Source organism: Salvelinus sp. IW2-2015, unplaced genomic scaffold (assembly GCF_002910315.2).
Source record: "Salvelinus sp. IW2-2015 unplaced genomic scaffold, ASM291031v2 Un_scaffold2522, whole genome shotgun sequence".
NCBI classification, from domain to species: Eukaryota; Metazoa; Chordata; class Actinopteri; order Salmoniformes; family Salmonidae; genus Salvelinus; species Salvelinus sp. IW2-2015.
This window is the reverse complement of record NW_019943836.1, coordinates 50,585-76,362: the sequence shown is the minus strand read 5'-3', so window position 1 is coordinate 76,362 and position 25,778 is coordinate 50,585. Positions and strand designations below refer to the sequence as shown.

Sequence of the window (25,778 nt, the reverse complement as noted above, 5' to 3'; positions counted from 1 at the left end):
ATGTTATTACTCCAACCAACGTGAAAGTGACAGTTTTCATTTTAGTCAAAAATACTTTTTTATTGAAGGAGTCCCTTTGATTTGATGGCATGCACATGCGCAGTTCGGCACGTGACGACCGTTAAACCTGATGTGTTTTCTGCACGAGCTTAGCTAGCCAACGTCGCCATGACACCGCTACATGACATGACACGCCTTTTTATTTTATGGGTCTGTCCCATCGCTGAACTCCCGTAGAGACCGGGAGAGGCAAAGGTCGAGAGCCAACGTCCCGAAACACGACCCTGCCAAGCCGCACTGCTTCTTGACCCACTGGCTCGCTTAACCCGGAAGCCAGCCGCACCAATGTGTCGGAGGAAACACCTCTAGCTGGCGACCGAAGTCCAGCTTGCAGTGCCCGGCCTGCCACAAGGAGTCGCTAGAGCGTGATGGGACAAGGACATCCGCGCCGGCCAAACCCCATAACCCGGACGACGCTAGGCCAATTGTGCGCCGCCTCATGGGTCTCCCAGTCGCAGCCGCAGCGACACATCTGGATTTAACCTCTGGGTAGTGACACCTCAAGCACTGCTATGCAAAGTAACAATCAATATTTCCTGCCGATCGTTTATTTTGGATGAAATATCAGCGTACGGTTGCTTGTATGCATAGACAACTGCTTCACAATGCTAGCTAGCTTGCAAAATCGAAATCTAGGTAACAAGTAGGAACAATGTATTTAATCACCATTTTCCTATCCTGTAATGGCTCTTGGCACATAAACTACAATGTATCTAATTAAAACGGCAGATATACAATATAACCAAGCAGATTTGTCCTGCTAAATGCTGTGGTCTTTTCAAATTAAAACCTTGTCCTTATTGTCCACCCGTTATCTGCACATTGCGGTCCTACCTCTAGATAGCCACTGTCAGGGAGGCTAGCTAGCTATCGCCATAGCAATGAAAAGTGATCTCCAACTCCGACTCATCATCTGGCTTCAAAACGTAAGTCCAAACTCTTGTGTTAGTTCAATGGTAAATCTCACCGTAGCTGTACTTCATCTAGTCACACCCATTAATTCCAAGTGTTGGTGTTCCTGATGCATTCTGGTCTTCCTGTCTGGACTGTGCTGCTATGACAACACCACRTGGAGTCTCTTCTTCACATGACCAGGAAACCGACCAAACACTTTACGTTGATGAGGAACACCTGGATAAGTTTTATACTTCAGTTAAAGTACAGTAGAAATGACACATAGTGTACTGTAGTGTACTGCTTCATTTTCTTATCCATTCAATTCACTTTTCTCATCTCCCTCTACTTATCTACCTACTAGCAATCTTCCTGTGCACATCAATCTACGAGCAGCCCCGTTCTCTTGCACATTGCACTAAACAGAAGCGTAAACTCACCCCATTCCGTACAAATGTGCGTAACCGCGACATTCAAACGAGGCTACAAAGAAAACTAATGGGACTGTAGCGACTGTGTRGACTTCAAAATCGGGGGTGTGAACTAGGTTTCTATTCAAGCGTTGATCGACATGGTAATGGCTCGATAGTATTGGAGAAAAGTTGAAAAAACTGACCCTCCGTTACATCTTGACGTGTCATGTCGTAACGTACAGCACGCATAAAGCAACTATTTCTGTCTTACAATCTCTCTCCACCAGGTGTAGCACTTCTCTCATCGTTTTAAAACAAGAAATGGACAGTGACGGGGGTAAGGGGGGGATACCTAGTCATTTTTTTCGTCATCATTGCATGCGATCATCATTCTCAAAGCCGCTGTTTACTTCTTTTTTTTCTTTTTTTTTTTTACTTCTAAGATCACTTTAGCACCGCCCTAAAAACCCGATTCATATTCGACACAAACCTTCAAATAGGTATGTAATGGCACATTATATAAACTCTTTATGGTGTTTTATTTACATTTTAGAGGCAATAAGGTGATAAGTTGGACAGATCGAGTGAAAAAAGCAATTTTCCCACACGACATCTATCTAGTTTCGCTTCCCCACCCGCCATTTTTAAAAAGACCCGACGGGGCTCATTGCCTGCTTGAATTATGCAGAAACGGGCAGTGTTTAGGTCATGTAATTGATTTTGTTGGAAAGGGGAGAAATTGTGCTTTACAATGGTATTGACATTACAGTTGATCTGGAAGTATTACGTTTTTGGGGCGCTAAAATAAGGGCAATTGTACGGACCAAGGCGATGTACGAGTTTATGTGAGTTTACGTTACTAGTGATGGAGGGAAAAAATCAATAGTTACATATCGCAATATAGTTTATTATATGGTTACATGAACTTATTTTCTTTGTTAGGTAGCATTAGCTAGCGCTAGTTGGCTGTTCCTGTGCCAAAACTCTGGTGTTTTTCATCCTATAGCTTGTTTTCCATCGCCACTTTTATATTTTCCTGACTGATCAAAACTCATTTTCTCATGGCAATCTCTTGTCCCTCTGGTGAGCGATATGTCTGGAACATCAAATCGGGGGGAAAAACGCAGTATCGAATCGCAATACATATCGTGTCGGCCCACCTACAGTATTGGTGATAAAAAATGATAAGCGGTGCCCTCAGCATGCGTGGTAATATGCCGTTAGTCGTGACGGTCCCTCAGCTATGGTGATAATATGCCGTATTCGCTGAGGTCCCGCAGCTATGGTCCCGGTACGAAAGATGGGGAGATATGACTGGGTCATCGTCCCGTGCCAGGTCCTCTAGCATGAGTCGGTTAAGTATGGATCTGAGGATCTCCGTGCGACGTAAGAGTCGCTGGTACAGAGGGATAATATAGAGCGTATAGGCGGTGAGGCGTCGTCACCTCTACATGGTGAGGACGATAATACCATGTACGCCATTATTTTCAGTTGCGACAGCACGTCCACTCCAGATAGATCCGTACAATACCCCATAATGGCCACCCCAAACTCATACTTGGTATATGTAGCCATCACCCGGGTATCCCTTTCAGATTTTATGTCCCGAATCCAACATCCATAGTCGTAGTGTCGTGCAGGGTACCAAACTCCCTAGCCTTATCTAATAGCCATATTGGAGGTAATCCACTACCGCGATATCCCGGTTAGGGGGTGCCTAATGATATAATTCCTCGGTAGACCTTAATATGGTATCTGACAGATTCAAGTGCAGGTCCCTCAGCAGGCTCGTTACCGTATGCGTATCGTCGCCAAACCCACGCCGACACTCGCCTCAGAGTTGACCATCTCGAGATGTTTATAACCCATTATGAGTTCCCTATCACGAGGTCGCCCTCAGACCTATAGGTGCGTAACCTAATGGTATTGTCGATTGAACGGTCGCACTCCGGATATCTCTCCGGAATTTACATCTCCATAATCCAACCGGTATCCCATGAGATATCCCTCAGAGTCACTGCAAGTGGTGCATTACTTCGTAATGTGAGTGGCCATTCCAGTTGTGCGTGTATAATGCATTTACAGCTTCACCACATCCTCGTGGGAAGGAACCTCACACATACCATCGGTATTGCGCACCCAGTACATATACGCGTTTGAGAGACCTCAACGAAGAAGTCCCTCAGAGCCTATACCACCCATACTGGAGGGTGATTCATTCGACGTAGATACCCAATTCATTATCACCACACTGGAAAGTAAGGAAAAGGACCCTAACATTACCAGGCGTATCGTATGCAAGGCTCGACCATACTGAGGTACTCCTCAGTATCGGATCTTCATACACATATGGTTAGAATCCACCTATTATAGTGGTACTTGAGGGTGTTGAGACGGGCCTGTCCGACTCCGTTATATCCACGTGTATATTACCACTCCGTACCTGTAATGGACCTCACCAATTTACCATATACCACGTTGACTAATACTGAGGAGGAACCTCACGATACCATTATTGCCACCACCCCATTAACTGCGGATTCGTTAATCCCTCGAGAAGATCCTCTCAAGCCTATAGGTCGGTGATGACAACTCCACCAAATGGTCTGGTAGGACTTCACAATGTACCATACCATTATACTACGCTGACCGAATACTGAGAGAGCCTTCCTACGATACCCCATCAGTATCTACCCAACTCCATATCTGGAGGGGATGTTTCTGCACGATACCATATATCACCACAACCTGAGACTCACAATACCATGTGAATCTAAGCTCACCATAGCTGATATTGTGAAGACTCAGTACCTTCAGTGTAATAGGTTGTAATATGAGGTATCCATGACCGATCCGCTCACAGGTATAGGTCCGACGCGTGGGATATGAATCTATTAGTATCGTTTCGATTCCCTCAGCAACAAAATTTATGAAGGTCCCTCATGGTGTAGATATGGTATTGTGAGGCTCCTCAGTATGGTGGTAATATGGTATAGTGGAGGTTCCCTCAGTATGGTGATAATATGGTATCATGAGGTCCCTCAGTATTGGTTGTGATATGGTATTGTGAGGTCCCTTCAGTGTGGTGATAATATGGTATCGTGAGTCCCTCAGTATGGTGGTATATGGTATCGTGAGGTCCTCAGTATGGTGGTGATATATGTTGTATGTGAGGTCCTTCCAGTGTATGGTTGATAATAATGGTATCGTGAATCCCTCAGTATGGTGGTGATATGGATCGTGAGGTCTCTCAGTATGGTGGTGAATATGGTATTGTTGAGTCCCTCAGTGTGTGGTGATATATGGTATCGTGAGGTCCCTCAGTATGGTGGTAATATGGTATCGTGAGGTCTCTCAGTATGGTGGTGATATGGTATCGTGAGTCCTCAGTTTATGGTGGTGATATGGTATTGTGAGGTCCTTCAGTGTGGTGATAATATGGTATTGTGATGTCCTTAGTATGGTGTGATATGGATCGTGAGGTCCCTCAATATGGTGGTAATATGGTATCGTGAGGTCTCAGTATTGGGTGTGATATGGTATCGTGAGGTCCTTCAGTGTGGTGATTATGTATTTGTGAGGTCTCTCAGTTGGTGGTGATATGGTATCGTGAGGTCTCTCAGTTATGTGGTGATATGGTATCGTGAGGTCCTCAGTGTGGTGATTAATATGGTATTGTGAGGTGCCTCAGTGTGGTGATAATATGGTATTGTGAGGTCCTCAGTTGGTGGTGATATGGTATTGGGATGTCTCTCAGTTGGTGGTGATATGGTATTTGTGAGGTCCTTCAGTGTGGTGATAATATGTATGTGAGGTCTCTCCAGTGTGTGGTGATTATGGTATTGTGATGTCTCTCAGTATGGTGTGTATATCGTATCGTGGTGAAGGTCTCTCAGTATGGTTGGTGATTGATGTTGTGTATTGTGAGGTCCCTTCAGTGTCGGTGATAATATGGTATGTGAGGTCCCGCAGCATGGTGATACTATGGTATTGTGAGGTCCCTAGCAATTCCCAGGCCTATGCAGTACCCTCTCCACTTTCCTCCTAATAACTCCATGTAGTCATTTGCCCTTTACAGTATTTACCTAAGAGCAGTGGTTCGGTCCCACTCTCTCCTTCCACAGAAGAGGATGGCGGGCGCTGGCGTCTCCTCGTTGCCATGGTGCTCTCGGAGAAGCCGTTGGAGGCGGAGCAGGTGATACCCACGCCAAAGCCTGTCACTCCAATCAGAGCATAGTCACCTAGGAGACCAGAGGTGACGCATTACGACATGCCCGTCTAACGCTAACACAGGTATCGTCCCAAATGGCACCCTATTCTCTGGCTGCATTCCAAACACTTAAAAAGACACACCCTCGCCCCTCAGAGCTCAYATTAAGTGGACACTTCTGATGATGTATCATGACGTCTGACGAGTACACTTGCAGGGCAAGGGAGGAAGAAATTATTTTGAAATGGACCGCCCTTGGCTGGAAATTCGTTTATCCCGCGATGATTGGGTTTTCAGCCACCGGTAGCTTGTGGGTGCTTTATATGCAATACAGTCAATTATGATTGCATGTCTACTTATATTAACTATAGAATTATTAATATACGGCTACTGTATGATAGATAGCAAATTAATTAGCTAACTCACTAGCTGGAACTTATGAAGGAAAATGTTTTCTACAATTTCCAAAAGCTAAACAAACAAAAACATAATTACTTTTACGAGACGTTTTGTGCATTAGTAGCACAKTTTCTAACTTGCTTTCTTAGCGGATGTACAATCATCGCAAATTGAATTATGGGGTGTTTCAGGCCCCAACATAATTGTATACTCGCAAACTCCATTAAAAATTAGGGCTGAAGGGCTTACGTTGCAAACTTCCCTTTCTTGGCTAATCATTTGGACCGACAACAAATATGGCCGTGGGGATTCCCCCAAGGGCATAAAGCAAGTGGACAAGGGTGTCTTTTATGAGTTTGAAACGCAGCCTCTGTCTAATGCACTACTTTGAACCAGGGCCAATGGGGATGATGACACATTCTGCCTCTGCCTTTAACCATCACTTTCCTCAGCACGAGCCTACGAACACGCACTGGAAGAAAAAACTGTCCTGCTTAGTCAAAACATAAAAAATCTAAAACAATATTTACAATGTACATAATACTTATAGATCCCCCTGCACTGGACACCTGTCCTGTCATTTGTTGGCTAGACGCATGAGTACACAGTYCTATAGCGGTCACCTGGGTGAGGTCCTTTCCCAGTCTTCATGTGGCAGGTGAAATCCATGGGAGTGAACAATTGCTTCATGGGTGTGTCTGACTAGAAAACAAAGAGCTGCTTTCAAGTCATATGTTAAAAGAAAAAGGATACTTTATTTGAGCAAACACACCTAGATAAATAGTGGTAATATGTAACCTACACTACAGTAATCCAAGTTAAAACAAGGATAATAATCTATTATGTTACCATAATTACCATCTCATTGTACAAAAAGGTAGACAGCTTTTATTTACTTAGCCTTTATTTAACCAGGTAAATGAACCCTCTACAGACTAAGCCTTACTGTAACGAGTGCGCTGAGAGTCGGGAAGCAAGTTCAAGGAGTGAGTGTTTTAATAAATAAAAGAAACAATGAACACGATACACAAACAGCGCACCGACATGAAAACAGAGTCAAGGGGAGTGACAGATATAGGGAAGATAATCAAGGAGSTGATGGAGTCCAGGTGAGTGTTATGAGGCTRAGGTGCGCGAGACGATGGTGACAGGTGTGCGGGATAATCAGCAGCCTGATGACCTAGAGGTCGGAGAGGGAGTATACGTGACACTTACTGCTATTAGCCCACATAAACACGTTGAATAACATTTTCACTACATGGAACAAAAGATAGTCCCCCAAAAAAATCTGTCCTACTGAGAGATATAAAAAATATATATTTTACATGTATTTAACCCCTTATTCTTGCCACTAAACTGTCTCCATATATACTTCCATTCATTTTTTAAACTGGTACCGGGGGACCTTCAGACAAGTCTTGTGAGGCCTGTGGGCATCCTAGAGTAAAACAACCGACATGTACGTGTTCGTGACAGTCTCGTATTTGTGTGTAGCCCAAACTGTTCAGACACTACAGACATAACTTGGCAGATTGGCTGTACCTCAGAGCAAAACGGAGAACACCATCGTGTTTCTGAGAGTCTCATCTTTCCATAGAGGGGTCATATGCTACATCATGGTCTGACAAACACCGCTCTAGCTCTGCCACCTTTCACCTCAGATGCAGAAGTGAGATATCGGCGGATGTGGTGGATTGAGARGCATCCAATGCAAAAACAGATCTCTAACTTAAATTGACAGATTTTAATGGGGATTTTTTTATTATGCTAATTAGATTTCCACAGGGGCGCAGACATCYACTCTAGGGGCTTTAAGAACACATTCTCTTTTCCAATAACGAGTTGACCAAGGTAGAGCAATAAACCACYCTGCAAGGCAGACAGCTCTGTACCCTTGATATAATGATAAGGGCATCTGCTATACAACAGACAGTAATACAATCTCTTCTACTACCACTCCCACAGACAACCCCACCACGCCACCACTGTGTGTGTGTGTGTCTCGTACCCGGAGTGTGTGTGTGGTGTTGGGACGAGACAGGGACTCCAACAGCAGAGTGGGCTCTCTAAGGGGAGGAAGGATAGAGATGGGTACAGTGGCATGTCCTCCTTGCAGAATCCTCCCCCTGAGCTGAGAGAGCGAGAGAGCGAGCGAGCGAGAGAGCGAGAGAGCGAGAGAGCGAGAGAGCGAGAGAGAGAGAGAGAGAGAGAGAGAGAGAGAGAGACGACATTATAAAATCCATGTACACAAACAACAAGTGTGCGGTTAAAATTGGCAAAAGACACACACATTTCTTCTCACAGGGTCGTGGGGTGAGACAGGGATGCAGCTTAAGCCCCACCCTCTTCAACATATATATCAATGAATTGGCGCGAGCATTAGAACAGTCTGCAGCACCCGGTCTCACCCTACTAGAATCCGAAGTCAAATGTCTACTGTTTGCTGATGATCTGGTGCTTCTGTCACCAACCAAGGAGGGCCTACAACNCAAAGTTCACTTGCCCTACACCAGCACACACTCTTTGCTCTTTGCATTGGAGATACGCATGTTTGCAAGGTCAGCCAAGCCAACACATATTTGCTTTCCATGCAAATGCAAGAAGCGGAATCAATATGGTAATTTACGTTCGGTCAGAATGACAAGTAATTTAAAAGACATGTCATCATTACCCATTTATTATGGTATTCAGGCAAATGTAATTTACTATAACCTGCGTTAGAATTGACACATTGATATACTAACTTCCTGTATTGACATTTGAGTACATTGACGAAACAGTAGGTCACCTGGTACCTGCATGGGTGCACCAGTACACACGGAGGGCTCCAGCTCTGATTGGTCAGCATGGAGGAGGGGGAGGAGCCTCTGGTTCTGTATTGAACTGAGGATTGGGGACGGCTGTCCTTCTGTCACTGTGGTCCTATAGTACAAACCAGGACAATTACAGCCTTGTTATGATAGTTGGACGGCAGGTAGCCTAGCACTTAGGAGCAATGGGGCCAGTAACCGAAAGGTTGCTGGTTCAAATCCCAGAGTCAACTGGGTGAAAAATCTCTCAGTATGGCTTTGAGCAAGTCACTTAACCCTAGCTGCTCTGGATAAGAGTGTCTGCGTAAATGGTGTAAAATGTAATAGTCATCATGGCTAACACTTCTCTAGAACAAAACTGCAATTTCATTATTTGACCTAAACATTTTAATATTACCATAACCAAGTCCTAAACATTTAATGTAGTTGCATATACCAATTATTATTGTGTTGCAATTAAACATCAGCCTAGCTTACTTATTAATATATACAGTAGATATCTCACAGTCTGGTTCCTCTGATGACCTGGTGTCTGGGGACAGTGTGTCTGGGGCTGAGGCAGCTCCTGGCCCTGCCCCTGGAGCTGGTACTTCTGGAGGTGGAGCTGGGTCTGGAGCAGATATGGAGCCTGGGCAGGGGCAGGCCTCGCTGGGCTGGGCCTGGGGCTCTGTGGGAGGGCGTACTACATGCTCTCCTGGATGGAGACACAGTGGGGGCTGGAGCTCTGCTGGGTCTGTCCTCCAGATCACAACTACAGAGAAGTCAAAAAAGTAGTGATACTAATGACATTACTTAAAGTCATACCAGTGTGTCAATTTCTTTTCTAACCTATTTTAGATGTTGGAGTTCTTATTTGTACTCATCTCAAATCCTAACAGAACGGCTGCATCCCAAATGGCACCCTGTCCAGCCCCAAAGAGAAACAGGAATGGTTTTGTTTGTTCAGGATCAGAGCCGAGCTTATAGCTGGGGATTCAGACAGACTTACTGAGACTTCTCTGCAAATCCGTGTTGTCTTTGTTGAAGAGGCTTAGCTTGGATTGTCATAACACCGTTTAAATTCATCTTGAAGGTACTTGATACCTGAGAGGCCTAGAAAAAAAGAAAGTAAATAAATATAGCTCAAGGCTTGTTTTAAGGGGGCCTTGGCTTCTCTGTTGAGGCCATTGTAATAAGTGTATTTGAGATAAATGTTAATTCAATTGAATGGTGTTGTTGCCAGAAGTGCAAGAGCTCCTCTAGAGAGTCAATGGCAGCAGCTGACACTGTGTTTTGGTGGCTGGCAGACTTCTCACCTGTGTACTGGGGCAACAGTTGGACCACAGCAGCATGCTACGTGTGTTGGAGCCCCTGGAGAGAGGGACACGCTGACATTTACTGTTGATGTGAGGAGAGGGATCACCCAAGACTCCACCAAGAGCCTCCAACACTCCTCTTTGACCTGCTCCACCTCCGGTAAAAACAAAATACTTTGATTCATAACTAGGACCCAGAGTTTATCCTGGCCAGGTCAAGTGATCAGGTCAAACTCCTAGCCCAATTCATAACACAGCATAACAAAAAGCATCAGTTATAACAGAGTTGGTGTGCAGTACCATGGTTGCTGTGTATAATAGGCATATCATCATTGGTATTCATGTAGTTCTATGACAGCTCTGTAATACAGTGGTTTGTAGATAGACAGACCCGTGATTTGTCTCTGCCAGTGTTTGTGGAGGAGCTCCCCCAGAGAATTCACCACCTCCCTCCACATGTCATCAAAGGCCTCGTCAGCCACGGCCTCCCTGATACAGGTGTGGGGAGACACAGGGGGTACCCCGGACCTCCCTGCTTTCCCCACAGATCCCCAGACTCCTCTCTGACCCACCCACTCATCCTCCCTGGGGAGAGAACCCTGACGTCAAGACACACTGGAGCAATACGGCCCTCGTTCCACCCACAGGCTTGAACACACACACAGATACGCACACACTCTCTCTCCCACAGGCTGTTACATGCTTGCACATACTCTTAAAATATTAAATGCCATGCTTAGAAAGTAAAGTTCAAATGCCTTACGTATCTTTGGCATCATAGGCAAGAAATTCCTCCATCCTTCCCTCTGCCTCATAGACCTCTTCTTGTAGAAGGGAGGAGTGATCACAGAGAGAGTGGGAGAGAGGGGTTGCCCCCTGCAATGTGCAGGGAGTTGGGGAYAGACTGTGACCTTCAACACATAACCTGTAGTCAGGAAAGCAGATTATTATGAGTACAGTGCCTTGCAAAAGTATTKATCCCCTTTGCGTTTCTCCTATTTTGTTGCATTACAACCTGTAATTTAAATRYATTTTTATTTGGATTTCATGTAATGGACATACACAAAATAGTCCAAACTGGTGAAGTGAAAAAAATWACTTGTTTCAAAAAATTCAAAACAATTCAAAATGGAAAGGTGGTGCATGCATATGTATCCACCCCCTTTGCTATGAAGCCCCTAAATAGATCTGGTGCAACAGATTAACTTCCAGAAAGTCACATAATTAGTTAAAGAAAGCTCACATGTGTGCAAGTGTCACATGATCTGTCACATGATCTTAGTATATATATATGTATATATATATATATATTATATATACACACACCCTGTTCTGAAAGGCCCCAAAGTCTGCACACCACTAAGCAAGTGGTACACCAAGCAAGTGGCACCATGAAGACCAAGGAGCTCTCCAAACAGGTCAGGGACAAAGTTGTGGAGAAGTACGATCAGGGTTGGGTTATAAAAAAATATCAGAAACTTTGAACATCCCACGAGGACAATTAAATCCATTATTTAAAAATGGAAAGAATATGGCACCACAACAAACTGCCAAGAGAGGGCCGCACCAAAACTCACGGAACAGGCAAGGAGGGCATTAATCAGTGGCAACAAAGAGATGAAAGATAACCCTGAAGGACCTGCAAGCTCCACAGCGGAGATTGGAGTATCTGTCCATATGACCACTTTAAGCTGTACACTCCACAGAGCTGGGCTTTACGGAAGACTGTCCAGAAAAAAGCAATTGCTTAAAAAATAATAATAAGCAAACACATTTGGTGTTCGCCAAAAGGCATGTGGGAGACTCCCAAACATATGGAAGAAGGTATCTTGGTCAGATGAGACTCAAATGTAGCTTTTTGGCCATCAAGGAAACACTATTCTGGCGCAAACCCAACACTCTCATCACCCAAGAACACCATCCCCACAGTGAAGCATGGTGGTGGCAGCATCATGCTGTGGGGATGTTTTTTCATCGGCAGGGACTAGGAAACTGGTCAGAATTGAAGGATGGGCTAAATACAGAGAAATTCTTGAGGGAAACCTGTTTCAGTCTTCCAGAGATTTGAGACTGGGACAGAGGTTCACCTTCCAGCAGGACAATGACCTAAGCATATGCTAAAGCAACACTCGAGTGTTTTAAGGGGAAACATTCAAATGTCTTGGAATGGCCTAGTCAAAGCCCAGACCTCAATCCAATTGAGAATCTGTGGTATGACTTAAAGATTGCTGTACACAGCGGAACCATCCAACTTGAAGGAGCTGGAAGCAGGTTTGCTTGGAGAATGGGAAAAAATCCCAATGGCTAGATGTGCCAAGCTTATAGAGACATACCCCAAGAGACTTGCAGCTGTAATTGCTGCAAAAGGTGGCTCTACAAAGTATTGACTTTGGGGGTTGAATAGTTATGCACGCTCAAGTTCTGTTTTCTTGTTTGTTTCACAAGAACAAAATATTTTGCATCTTCAAAGTGGTAGGCATGTTGTGTAAATCAAATGATACAAACCCCCCAAAAATCCAAGTTGCAAGSCAACAAAATAGGAAAAATGCCAAGGGGGTGAATACTTTCACAAGCCACTGTATACCTATTTCAGACAGAATTCATGCTATGTTGCCAGTAAAAAAAATATGTCACTGTTTATATACCAAAGGTATTTTTCATTGTAATGACCCAAGCGGAGCCTTCAGAGGGTTACGAAACAATGTGAAGTACAATACCTCTTCACAGAACATAGGGCCATTTACATTGATGTCAAAATATTTACCCCTGATACTAACCTAGGTTGAGCGTCCTACTGGAAGCTAAATAGCTCCTTGTWAAATAATGATATAGTTCAGTTTGAGGTTAAACATCTGCTCTCACACTTTTGGGAAAGAGCTTGTGAAGAAAGATCTTATTGCAAGAACTGGGAGCTCTTTAAATTTGAATTGGCCAAATACCTTAGAAAATCTGGTAGTAATCTTGCTAAAACCAGAAGAGCTGAGGAGGAAAAAGTGATCATTAAGATAACTTCCCTTTCTCAGAGGTCCCCAGCCAGCCTCTCAGGGGAGTAGAACATGGAACTGATTGAGTTACAAAATAATCTAGATAATAAATACACACACACATATATATATATATGATTAAATAAACTGGATAATATATATAGATTAAATAAACTGGATAATATATAGAGATTAAAAACAGAAGGAGCCTTTATTAGATCTAGGAAAAAATGGCTTGATGAGGGAGAACAGAATTCATCCTATTTCACTCTACAAATAACACTATCCATAATTTAAACATTGGTGGTGTTATTACAGATGACCAAACATGACTTGCTAACTACTGTAGCAATTTTTACAGGAAATTGTATAGCTCTATGTACTGTCAGGAATCCACAGATTTCTTTGACGCACTGAATAATGTTCACTCTATCAGTGATATAGAATCTAAACAGTGTGATGAACCCATCAAAGTTGAAGAGATTATCGAGTCTATCAAACATCTAAAGAACAATAAATCCCCAGGTGTTGATTGAATTATGAATTTCTGAACAAGTAGCTTCCTTCCTACTTTAAGTATTTTTAGAGAGTATTAAAAACAATGTCAGGGGTTAATTAATAACACTGATACCAAAGCTGCTCATCGATAACTGGAATCCAAATTGTCTTCTTAATAATGATTATAAGATATTAGCCTTACTACTTGCAAAAATAATTAAAGAAGTCCTGGATGCAATCATTGATGAAACACAGTCTGGCTTCATGAGGAAAATACATATTTATGACAATATCAGACTAGTATTGGACATGCTTGACTACTCAGACCTAATAACCGAGGATAGCTTCATATTATTTTTTGATTTTTATAAAGCATTTGATACAMTGGAGCATCAGTTCCTCTTCCACTCCCTTGAGAAATGTGGCTTTGGGGATTTTTTCTGTAAGGCTATTAAGACTCTCTATACAAATAGTAACAGTTCTATCAAATTGAAACATGGCACTTCACCTAGATTTGAGTTAAAGAGAGGAATTAGGCAAGATTGTCCCATCTCATCGTATCAGTTTTTATTAATCATCCAACTGTTTACAAATTCTTTAAATAATAATCCTGTACAAGGTATTTCCATAGCTTGTAAATAAATTATTATAAGCCAGCTGGCTGACGATACTACACTTTTTCTGAAAGACGATAGTCAGATTCCCAGATCGATCAATGTGATAGAATCCTTTTCCAAAGCTTCTGGTCTATATCTTAACATTAATAAATGTGAACTCATGGCTGTCAAAGAATGTGTGACACCTTCATATTATGGTATTCCAGTAAAAGAAGAATTTACATATTTAGGCATAACCATTAAGATTAGAAGTCTAGAGGCTTACGAAATGTTAAGCTTCTTATTAAAAAACCCAGAAGAAGCTAAATCAATGGCTACAGAGGGATGTATCTTTAAAAGGAAGAGTCCTAATAACCAAGGCTGAAGGTATCTTTTTATCTTGGTGGTAAAATAAGCAAAGACATAGACCAGATGCTTTTCAACTTTCTGTGGAGAAACCGTACTGTTGTAATGAATTATCTGGACTTTACTACCTTAAATAATACTTTTAAAATCAATTGGATAAATTAATTCCTAAGACCCCCTTTTATGTGGAAATGTATTCCTCATCATGTCTTCTCTACTTTTGGTGCCCTTAACTTCATGTTGGTTTGCAATTATATTGACACATTTCCAGTGAAACTCTGCTTTTCATACTGTACCTCCTAGCCCAAATGTCCTTTGTATATTCTTTATATATACACAGTTGAAGTCGGAAGTTTACATACACCTTAGCCAAATACATTTAAACTCAGTTTTTCACAATTCCTGACATTTAATCCTAGTAAAAATTCCCTGTCTTAGGTCAGTTAGGATCACCACTATTTTAAGAATGTGAAATGTCAGAATAATAGTAGAGAGAATGATTTATTTCAGATTGTATTTCTTTCATCACATTCCCAGTGGGTCAGAAGTTTACATACACTCAATTAGTATTTGGTAGCATTGCCTTTAAATTGTTTAATTTGGGTCAAACATTTCAGGTAGCCTTCCACAAGTTTCCCACAATAAGTTAGGTGAAGTTTGGCCCATTCCTCCTTACAGAGATGGTGTAACTGAGTCAGGTTTGTAGGCCTCCTTGCTCGCACACGCCTTTTCAGTTCTGCCCACAKATTRTCTATTGGATTGAGGTCAGGGTTTTGTGATGGCCACTCCAATACCTTGACTTTGTTTCCTTAAGCCATTTTGCCACAWCTTTGGAAGTATGCTTGGMGTCATTGTTCATTTCGAAGACCCATTTGCGACCAAGCTTTAATAGGGATAGGTCGTCCCGCTAGCGGGARAACYGCCGACAACATCCGGTGAAATTGGGGGGCACGCAATTTAAATAAATAATTGTAATATAAAACATTCATGAACATACAAGTATCTTATATAATTTAAAAGCTTACATTATTGTTAATTTAATCGCGTTGTCCGATTTACAATAGACTTTACAGCAAAAGCATACCATGCAATTGTCTGAGGACGGCGTCCCACATCAACATATTTTTCAACCAGCATAGGCTTCATAAAATTACAAATAGCGATTAAATACATCACTTACTTTTGAAGATCTTCCTCTGTTTGCAATCCCAAGGGTCCCAGCTACAACATGAATGGTCGTTTTGTTAGATAAAATCCTTCTTTATATCCCAGAAAGTCAGTTTAGTTGGCGCCATCGATTTCAGTAATCCACTCGTTCAACATGCAGGAGTCTGTCACGTCCTGACCATAGTGCTTATGTGTTTTGCTTGTTTTAGTGTTGGTCAGGACGTGAGCTGGGTGGGCATTCTATGTTGTGTGTCTAGTTTGTCTGTTTCTGTGTTCAGCCTAATATGGTTCTCAATCAGAGGCAGCTGTCAATCGTTGTCCCTGATTGAGAATCATATATAGGTGGCTTGTTTTGTGTTGGGATTTTGTGGGTGGTTGTTTCCTGTGTCAGTGTTTGTGCCACACGGGACTGTGACGGTTAGTTTGTTTTGTTATTTTGTATAGTGTATTGTTTTCATGTTRATTAAATCATGGAAACTTACCACGCTGCACATTGGTCCTCCGATCCTTCTCGCCTCTCCTCGTCCGATGAGGAGGACGACTTAGACTGCCGTTACAGAGTCCAAAAAGCTACCGCTAAGATTCATCCAAACAAGTCAAACYACGTTTCTATTTAATAAAGTACTCTAAAATGTAAATAAACTATAATATTTCATACGGAAAGTAGTATGTTCAATAGGAATGCAAAATTAGTAAGTGCGCGCCCTCTCCCTCGCTCGCCGAAAGACTGATATTGTTCCGGTGCTCTCTTCACCAAATCTCCAAATTCTTGCTTGTTTTTCAAAAAACAWGCTTGAAACCTTGAATAAAGACTGTTGACATCTAGTGGAAGCCATAGGAATTGCAATCTGGGAGACYGAATTACATAGGGCCCATAGCTTTCCATTGTAAGAGCKTGGGACCTCAAAAAATATCTGTTTTTTCTTCGGATTTTCATTTGCCATATCAATTCTGTTATAGTCTCAGATATTATTTTAACAGTTTTAGAAACTTCAAAGTGTTTTCTATCCAATGCTACCAATCCAATGCTATATACATATCCTGGCTTCTGGGCCTGAGTAACAAGCAGTTTACTTTGGGCACGTCAGTCAGGCAGAAATTCAGGAAACTAGACCCTATCCCTAAGAAGTTCTTCCTGACTGATGTCTTGAGATGTTGCTTCAATACATCCACATKATTTTCTTTCCTCATGATGCCATCTATTTTMTGAAGTGCACCAGTCCCTCCTGCAGCAGACCAGAGGACATTTCTCCAGAAAGTACGATCTTTGTCCCCATGTGCAGTTGCAAACCGTAGTCTGGCTTTTTTTAATGGCGGTTTTGGAGCAGTGGCTTCTTCCTTGCTGAGCGGCCTTTATTAAGGTTATAGGACTCGTTTTACTGTGGATATAGATACTTTGTATCTGTTTCCTCCAGCATCTTCACAAGGTCCTTTGCTGTTGTTCTGGTATTGATTTGCACTTTTCGCACCAAAATACGTTCATCTCTAGGAGACAGAACGCGTCTCCTTCCTGAGCGGTATGACGGCTGCGTGATCCCATGGTGTTTATACTTGCGTACAATTTTTTGTACAGATGAACGTGGTACATTCAGGCGTTTGGAAATTGCTCCCAAGGATGAACCAGACTTGTTGAGGTCTACAATTGTTTTCTGAGGTCTTGGRTGATTTCTTTTGATTTTCCAATGATGTCAAGCAAAGAGGCACTGAGATTGAAGGTAGGCCTTGAAATACATCCACAGGTACACCTCAAATTTACTCAAATGATGTCAATTAGCCTATCAGAAGCTTCTAAAGCCATGACATAATATTCTGGAATTTTKCAAGCTGTTTAAAGGCAGTCAACTTCGCGTATGTAAACTTCTGACCCGCTGGAATTGTGATACAGTGAATTATAAGTGAAATCATCTGTCTGTAAAAAAAWTGTTGGAAAAATGACTTGTGTAATGCACAAAGTAGATGTCCTAACCGACTTGCCAAAACTATAGTTTGTTAACATGAAATTTGTGGAATAGTTGAAAAACGAGTTTTAATGACTCCAAGGGGTTTTAGTTAGCTATGGTCAGAAAACATCAAGGTTGTTTAAATCTTTCAGAGTTCATCTTGACGTGTACTTGGATTAGGTCTTTTGGCATTTCTCCTTACTAGATAATTTCTAGATCATTGTTTTGGATCACCTTTGAAAGCATACTGTGCTACCACTTGCATTGTATTCATACCATACTACAGTATGTGTATTTATGCAGCCAGACAGTCATTCTCCCACTAGTCTGGCTCCCTCACTGAATCCTGAACAAACAWGGCTGTAATAGGTGTGTTTAAGTAGGTGTGTTTGCTAAGGTAAATCCTCGTTGGGAATTGATTAGTAAACAAACAACTGTGTTGCCTGGAGACAGACTGCCTGGATGTTATTCCCAGAACCATGGCAGATTGCTCATTATGCCACCTGTCCCTTAGCTGGCCCCCTGCCACAGAGCTCACCTCCACAACACAAACCTGAACACACAACCATAATACCGCTCCTCCAAAATTCTCATGTCTGCTCTGTTGCCATGGGAAACCAACTGAAGTACCGTGAGATGTTAGCGTCATGTTGTTGTTTTTGTGTAGTATACACAAGGAGCCAGGCCTTACTCTCCAGAGTTCTCCCTCTTGTCCACACACGGGGGCAGCACTGCATTCCCTCTCCCTCCACTGGCCACCACTCTCCTGTGTACGTACTGAAACCCTTCCTGATTGGGCGACTCCAGCTGATAACCCAGAATTCTATGAAGGAAAGACAGAAACAATATAAGAAAGTATTGGAAAGAGACAGAGGGAGAGCCAATTCAATTAAACACTTTCACATGAAGGACTTTGTTTGCATCCCAACTGGCACCCTATTCCCTATGTAGTGCACTACACTTGACAAGGGCCCATAGGGTAAAGAAGTGCAGTATAGGTAGACATTTGGGACATGGCTATGCTGTTGGTGTACCTGAGGTGTGGGGAGTGTCCGTTCCACTCCTGACACTCCTCCTGCAGTCCCAGGGAGCTGCTGTTCACCCTCCCTTCATACAGCAGCTCGTCCACATCACTGAATAGCTGACGCACACGCTGGGTGTTCACTCTGTCAAACTCCTGAACACACCACAGGAGGCACACACTCACAAGACCTTCTTTACTGCAAAGGGCTCTGTGTGTGTGTGTGTGTGTGTGTGTGTGTGTGTGCTCATACATCGTATCTCCATGAGTAGAGGGAGCTCTGTTCCGTAGAGAGGCCTGTAGCACAGCTCTGAGTCTCAGACCAGCAGGTGAGGATTCTCTCAGGGGTCACTCCTCCACAGGAAGACTGGTACGAAGACAACTCACTGGAGGAATACATTAGCATCAGAGAAGACCTTACCCACACTGGMTGCATCCCAAATGGCGCTCTATTCCCTATATAGTGCACTACTTTTGACCAAGGGCTCTGGCCAAAAGTAGTGGTCAAAGGCAGTGCACTATAGAGGGAATAGGGTGCCATTAGAGAAGCAGCCTGGTTTTCCATTATGAAACAAGTCGTTATATAAAATGTTACTCATGGCTATCTGTTAAAACTACTGTTAAAACATTTACCGGTACTACCCATTTCTATCATTGGAAAATTACAATGTAACACATGATTGATTTGAAGCACAGTACCTTAGCTGACTTGCAATGGCTCCTCCTTGACTGCCTCGGGTGAAGAGGGAAGGGTTTGAGAAAATGCTCCTTTCGCTGACCAGCTTTTTCCTGGAACAAATGCAAAGAAAAGCTAGCAATCTTTAAAAGTTTTTGCTTCGTGGGGAAGTATAGTAGGTAGGTAGATGGAAGMCAGATGAGGAAGTTCCATACCTATGTGATTATCTTGCATACATTATACATACCACATACACCACAAAACAGTCAAATCACACCTGAWACGTCACCTCCATGCTTACCTGATGAGTGACAGTGCCAAACAGATGTCCCGTTCAAAAGGACACCAGCAACATTAGCACGCTGATGGTAACAAACCCTCACCCAGGCCGTACAGCAGCACCCCAGCCAGCTTTCTTCCACTGACTGACCCCTAATCCTCCTGCTAGTTATGACATTAATAATTCAACCTGAACAAGGCACGGTAATAAATATGCCGACAATTATATGCCTGAATGAGTTAGWCTACTACTTCATCTTTTGTTGTTTGTTTGAAATAGAAATGGATAGACAGAATTATAATAAAAACATTTAAATATATATTTTAAATTCATATCCACTTGTCATATCGTTTAATTTTTTTGCATAATTGTCCCTGGATTTCCATTTAAATGTCTCCTTGTACACAATGTAATCTAAGGAGAGAACAGCACAAACTGGTGTATGAGGTAAACGTACACTGTCTGATAATGCCATTTCTAGTCCCTGCTGAGTTTTTGGCTGGGATAATGAACAACGTGTCCTGACACTATTGCAACATACACAGCATGCTACAAATATTACAATTAACTATGTCATAGAGCAATGGAACTGTTAAACCYCTGAAAAGTCATTACAAGATGGAAACTGAAACCAAATCAGTGTTCGACTTGGACTGAAATAGGTGCCGGTACTCATTTTGGGTGCTGGTACTATTTATATTTAGGTGCAGGAGCTACACAATACTTTGAGCTAATATTCTATAAAGAGGAGCAGGAGCTCAAGCTGTGGAAAATGTCAGGTGCCAGTTCTCAACTCCGGTGAGCTCCTGCCCAAGTCAAGCACTGAACCAAATGTCATTGAAACTAGACGCCATCAGGTGATACAGATGAGTGGAGATAAATGTCTCAAATATGKATTTTTTATAATCAATTAACTATAGCTTCCTTACAAAAAAACACGACTTGACTTACCCTATGACAATGAGTGCCCTGCCSCTGCTGTGTTCCCCTAGCCTACAGTAGTCCGTGTGGAGCGGGTGGACCAGCAGTGGGAGGCTGGAGCCAGGCAGGGCCCCCAGGTTGAGGGGAACACCCTGGGTAATGGCTGCCGCAGGCATCTACTCTCCCTCCCTAGAGGTGCCTGGAGTCAAAGAGCCAGGGGTTGTCCAATGCCTCCTCCTCAGCTGTCTGACCTGGCTGTCCACACCAGCACTCTGCCCTGCACACCTCAGCCCACACTCACGCATCTCCAGCCAAGGGTTCCTCCTCCCCCGCCTCCTCTCCTGCCTCTCTCTGGCTGGTACAGTTAAAGGTCAGAGCAAACCCAGGGTGCTGGCCACGCACAAGGTGACGGTCTTCTCACCCCCCCCCCCCCCCTCCTCACACCCCCTCTTCAGATCACCGGATGGCTCTGATACCTTCTTATGGTCTGACCATGGTTGAAACTCCCACTGACGTCACTCCTCTCTTTCTCTATCCTCCCTCCCTCCTGTCTATCCCTCTCCTCCCTCTCCTGTCTATCCCCCTCCTCCCGTCCATCCCTCCCCTACTCCCGTTATCTTCCCCCGTCTTTCCCCTCCCTCCATCTATCCCCTCCTCCCGTCTATCCCTCCCTACTCCCGTTATCCTTCCCCCGTCTTTCCCCTCCCTCCCATCTATCCCCCTCCTCCCGTCTATCCTCCCCTACTCCCGTCTATCCTCCCCCTACTCCCGTCTATCCTTCCCCCGTCTATCCCCTCCCTCCCATCTATCCCTCTCCTCCAGTCTATCCTCCCTCCCCCTCCTGTCTATCCCTCCCCCCGTCTATCCCCTCCCTCCCATCTATCCCTCTCCTCCAGTCTATCCCTCCCTCCCCTCGTTCTATCCCTCCCCCGTCTACCCTCCCCTCTCCTCCCTTCTATCCCTCTCCCCCTCCCTCCTGTCTATCCCCTCCTCCCATCTATCCTCCCCCTTCTTCCTCTCTCTCCCCCTTCCATGTCTATTGGTCTGCTGGGACAGGCAGCTCAGTGATTCATTAGTTGCATGCGCGTGCACAGCACACAGACACACACACTTACTAGTACACCGTATCACTGCTGTGTGTGTGCACTTCCTTTTCCTGTTCTGTTTCCACTCATCTCTCTCTCATTCTTTTCTRCCTGAATCCTTTCCATCCCATAGCAACAAATGCTATCCATACATCTTTCTCTCCATTTCCTTGGCTCCTACAGCAACAGTTGAGTCCCAGTGAGTGGAAGACCGGTCGGTCCCACKTGTGGTTCAGTAGAGCGGTCATGTGGAAAAACCACACCTTGCTATCTTTGTCATTCTCTCCCCCTGGGCAGAGAGTCTAGCAGCACAATGAAACTGCTGTCCTCATCATTTTTCTATAGCTCGTTCATTAAAATAATAAATGCACAGAGTAAAAGATGCATGTGGGGGAAATGCTTCATTTCWGCAAAAGGAATCAAACTTAACTTGAATGTCAGGCGGATCCTGTATACTTCCTGTAAACACCACACTACCACCCCCTAGTAAACAAGAACAAAAACCATCCCGTGTGGTATGGATGGCAAAGGAAAACTAATTAGCGAGAGAGTGATGCAGGCGGCTTAACGGTTGTTGGAGGTCAAAGAGGAGGGTGGACGTCCCAGCCAGACAGCTCACATTTCCCTCACAGAGCAAATGCCAAACCAGCCGAACACCACCCAGSCAACACATGCTCATCAAACTTTCAGCAACAGCACGCGTACCGAAAGGCCCAGCTAATTGAAATGGAGTCGTTTTCTCCCAGGCCTTTGTGTGAGGCAACAATAGTACAGTGATTTCATAGGGCTTGAGCAACCATCCCTGTGAGATCTCTGCTGCTCCATATCTGCTTTTCTGTAAATTGAGTGACCACCAAGGTTATTATAGTAAATGAAAACAAAAAGTAAATCATGAAAAAACTATTTAGTAAACTGAAATAAAATGATTAACAAACCGGTTTAAAAACTAAAACTATTATCTTTGACTCTAAAACCATTCAAATAAAATAAAAACCAAAATGAAGTATTTTCTGTTTTTTTTAGGGGGCAAAAATCAAATGGGGTTTTCAAGTATTTTTTTTCTGATTGGGTTTTCAAACTTCTTAATCTGGCAGGTCACATTGACACTGACTTTATAATTTAAAAGGTAGACTCAGCAAGATGGCGTCGAAATAAACATGTATCTAACCRKCATATCACACACTCACAAACTGAAAGTATAATAGTATGTGTGTACATTGTACAATCAATTAGTGAGAGAGCGCCTCAAATATTACATTTCTTTGTATATATCCACATAAATCCCTGCAAATCTGTTCTTGTTTCAGTCATGTCTTTGGTCACGTTCGCATGGTTATACAAAGACTACCTAATGCGTGACAATAGAGCATCCCACAGTGCAGGCGACGGCTGCATGGTGCAGCTGGTGAGAAGGAACTGCAGATACTTGCAGTCAAAACGTCATGACCTTTGATTGCATGATATTTGTAAAGTACATGTAGGTGTAAAGGATGTCACGRTGCTTGCTTAGTGAGTACCACTTCCTCATGATTRGGCTCACACCGWGGCTCGACCCCKGGACCTCTGCCTTGCTAGCACTAGTACCGGCCTTCTGAAGTGTGTTACCAGTCTGCGTCGGGCTAAAAGCTAGCAATTCTCTGGCGGGGACACTTCAGGCTGCGGAGTACGTTTTACACATCCCCATGTGCTACGTAGTCCTCAGTCTGACAATTGTTATCCCCAGAATGCAACACTCCTTGAAAAGCGGTGACCGACGATGGTCATCGACTTGACAAAAATGATCCGCTCAAAAGCGGCCATTGAGATGAGCACGATGCCAAGGCTTTCATCTCACACAGTCAGAAAGAATAGCTGGGATATGTGCATATACCAGTGGAGGCTGCTGAGGGGAGGARGGCTCATAATAAATGTCTGGAATGGAGTAAATGGAATGGCATCAAAAACATGGTCTTCATATGTTTGATACCATTCCATTACACTGCATTCCAGCCATTATAATGAGCCGTCCTCCCCTCAGCAGCCTCCACTGGCGGCACACTGTTACAACGTGGTAGCTACAGGACCAAAACAGCAGAGAAGTTTAGCCTTGCGCTCCTGGTTTTTGAGGAAATGTATCCACTACTACTAGTTTACTTGGTGCATCTACATCTCGTGTCATTTCTCTGAGTCTACCTTTAAAGATAACGTAACCTATGACCTGACCCATCACCTTATGCATTACTGTCCAGGTAGCTTGGCGGTTAGAAGCGTTGAGCCATTAACCGAAAGGTTGCTGATTTGAATCCCTGAGCCGGCAAGGTGGAAAAATCTGCCGTTCTGCCGTTAAGCAAGGCAACTAACCCCCTGTAACAACKTACTGCTTTCCAGTCGACGTCGATGAAGGCAGCGGAWGACACATTTCGGTTGAATGCATTCAGTTGTGCAACTGACTAYATATCCTTCCCTTCACAGTGGCAAAACGTGACATCACAAAAACTATACAACACATAAATGGCTCCTAGCCTCTCACCCATAGGCTACTTTCTGTTAATGTGCKTCATGTGATTTTAACCAATTATGAGTAGGCATTGCCTAATAATTTCCTTCTAATTGTCTACTAATTGGTTGTTGATGTCATAGGAAACACTTATCTTCCTCTCTTTTTGACTGGGGTGTTGCTGGAAATTATGATTTTTTTTTCTTCTTCCCCCCTTTAAAAAAGTTCAGAACCCTCATTCTCTATTCTTTTCACAAGAGGTCACTAAAATACAATTTATCAAACTGCTGGAGCGTCACTTTGCCTAACCCCTATGCATTACGTTACCACACAAAATATAGCAGACATACTACTGCCGTGATTTCATTTAAATCCATATTCATGCAATGGCTACAACAGAGATTATTTAACAACAATTATAAACTGGATGGTTCGAGCCCTGAAGGCTGATTGGCTGACAGCAGTGGAATATCAAACCGTATACCACAGGTATYACAAAACATTTAYTTTTACTGCTCTAATTAGGTTGGTAACCAGTTTATAATACGTAGAAATATGGCACCTCTGGRGTTTGTGATATATGGCCAATATACAACGGCTAAGGGCTGTATCCAGGCACTTCGCGTTGCGTCGTGCATAAATAATAATACTATCCCTTAGCAAGGTATATTGGCTTTATACCACACACCCTCTGGCCTTATTGCTTAAAAATATAGCCCCGCATTAACGTTCTTTTCAAATCAAATTAAGTGAATACAATAGCAGTGCCTCATCTCATTATCTGAGACAGAGAGCTACTCAGGGGGTATTTAAGCCGTAACTATGCCTTAATCATGCTATCAGGGTAGATGGAGCAATTAGATATAGCTGTGGCAAAGGAAAGACTACACCTTGATTCTCTGACATTGGCCCTGTATTAATTAGTCATATCAAGATGCCATTGAGGGAGAAAATAAATTAAATATTSAGAGCTGTAGTTTTAGACTTGGTCAGTGGCTTACTAATGAACCATGGTCAACTCTCCCTTATTTATTTGTTATTTGTCCAAAGGAATAAAACAAATCTGTAGCATTTAAAGAGTGCTTCTGCTTCTATTCCGATGTGTGTAAAACAACTCACATCTGAATAGATGGAGCAGACCAGTTGATGAGGAAATTAATAAAGGTGTCACAGCACAGTATACGTTTTTTTCATTAACCTCCGTAGGCGGCAGTGCTTGACTTAGAACGGAAAGTGTCTGGCGAACGAGATAAMAAGTRCCATCAACTTTACATTAAACAACAAATACTTACACAGTGGAAGTTGCGTATCACAACATTTTAAATAATTCCACAAAGCAAAAGCATTTCCAACTTTAGGTTGTGATAAATCAGGAAAAAAATGCTTAAAATTATGCATTTAGGGAATCTTACTTTGAACTGGCAACCTTCTGTTGCATCGGTTGCTGTCTGCTTGTGCTCGGCCTCTTCCATTGATACTGATCTCTGTCAAGCAGGAACCATTTCTCGGAGTTAAGATACATTATTTCTAACAAACACTCCATGGGCTATGGAGCCTGCAGATCCTTTATCTGAGTTGTCTGTGCCTGGACCGTCATGAAAAAAGCCTAAACTCGTCCTAGTCCCTACTTTCAACTGATCCCAGGTCGGCTCGGTGTCGGAGACGTAAACTATGAATGGGAATGCGA

The 25,778-nt window shown here is 43.2% G+C and overlaps 1 protein-coding gene across 4 annotated transcripts; it reads right to left on the bottom strand.

Moving 5' to 3' along the window:
• Nucleotides 1-399: 399 nt before the first annotated feature.
• Nucleotides 400-25,778, bottom strand: fam149a (family with sequence similarity 149 member A). Of its 4 annotated transcripts, XM_024141385.2 has the most exons (15): nt 25,504-25,778; nt 19,353-19,442; nt 18,907-19,039; nt 18,667-18,809; nt 18,324-18,455; nt 10,845-11,006; nt 10,473-10,666; nt 10,082-10,236; nt 9,775-9,878; nt 9,292-9,537; nt 8,772-8,898; nt 7,985-8,107; nt 6,600-6,678; nt 5,453-5,608; nt 400-1,191 (listed from the first exon to the last, which is right to left on the bottom strand). In XM_024141385.2, exons 1-15 carry the CDS (start codon nt 25,632-25,634, stop codon nt 1,115-1,117), a joined length of 2,052 nt encoding a protein of 683 aa, XP_023997153.1. In that variant the 5' UTR covers nt 25,635-25,778; the 3' UTR covers nt 400-1,114. The 4 variants fall into 4 exon arrangements, 2 of the variants coding, with proteins under 2 accessions (XP_023997153.1, XP_070296512.1); XR_002894686.1 differs by lacking the exons at nt 400-1,191; nt 5,453-5,608 and having other exon boundaries at nt 8,765-8,898; XM_070440411.1 differs by lacking the exons at nt 400-1,191; nt 5,453-5,608; nt 6,600-6,678 and adding an exon at nt 6,698-7,156.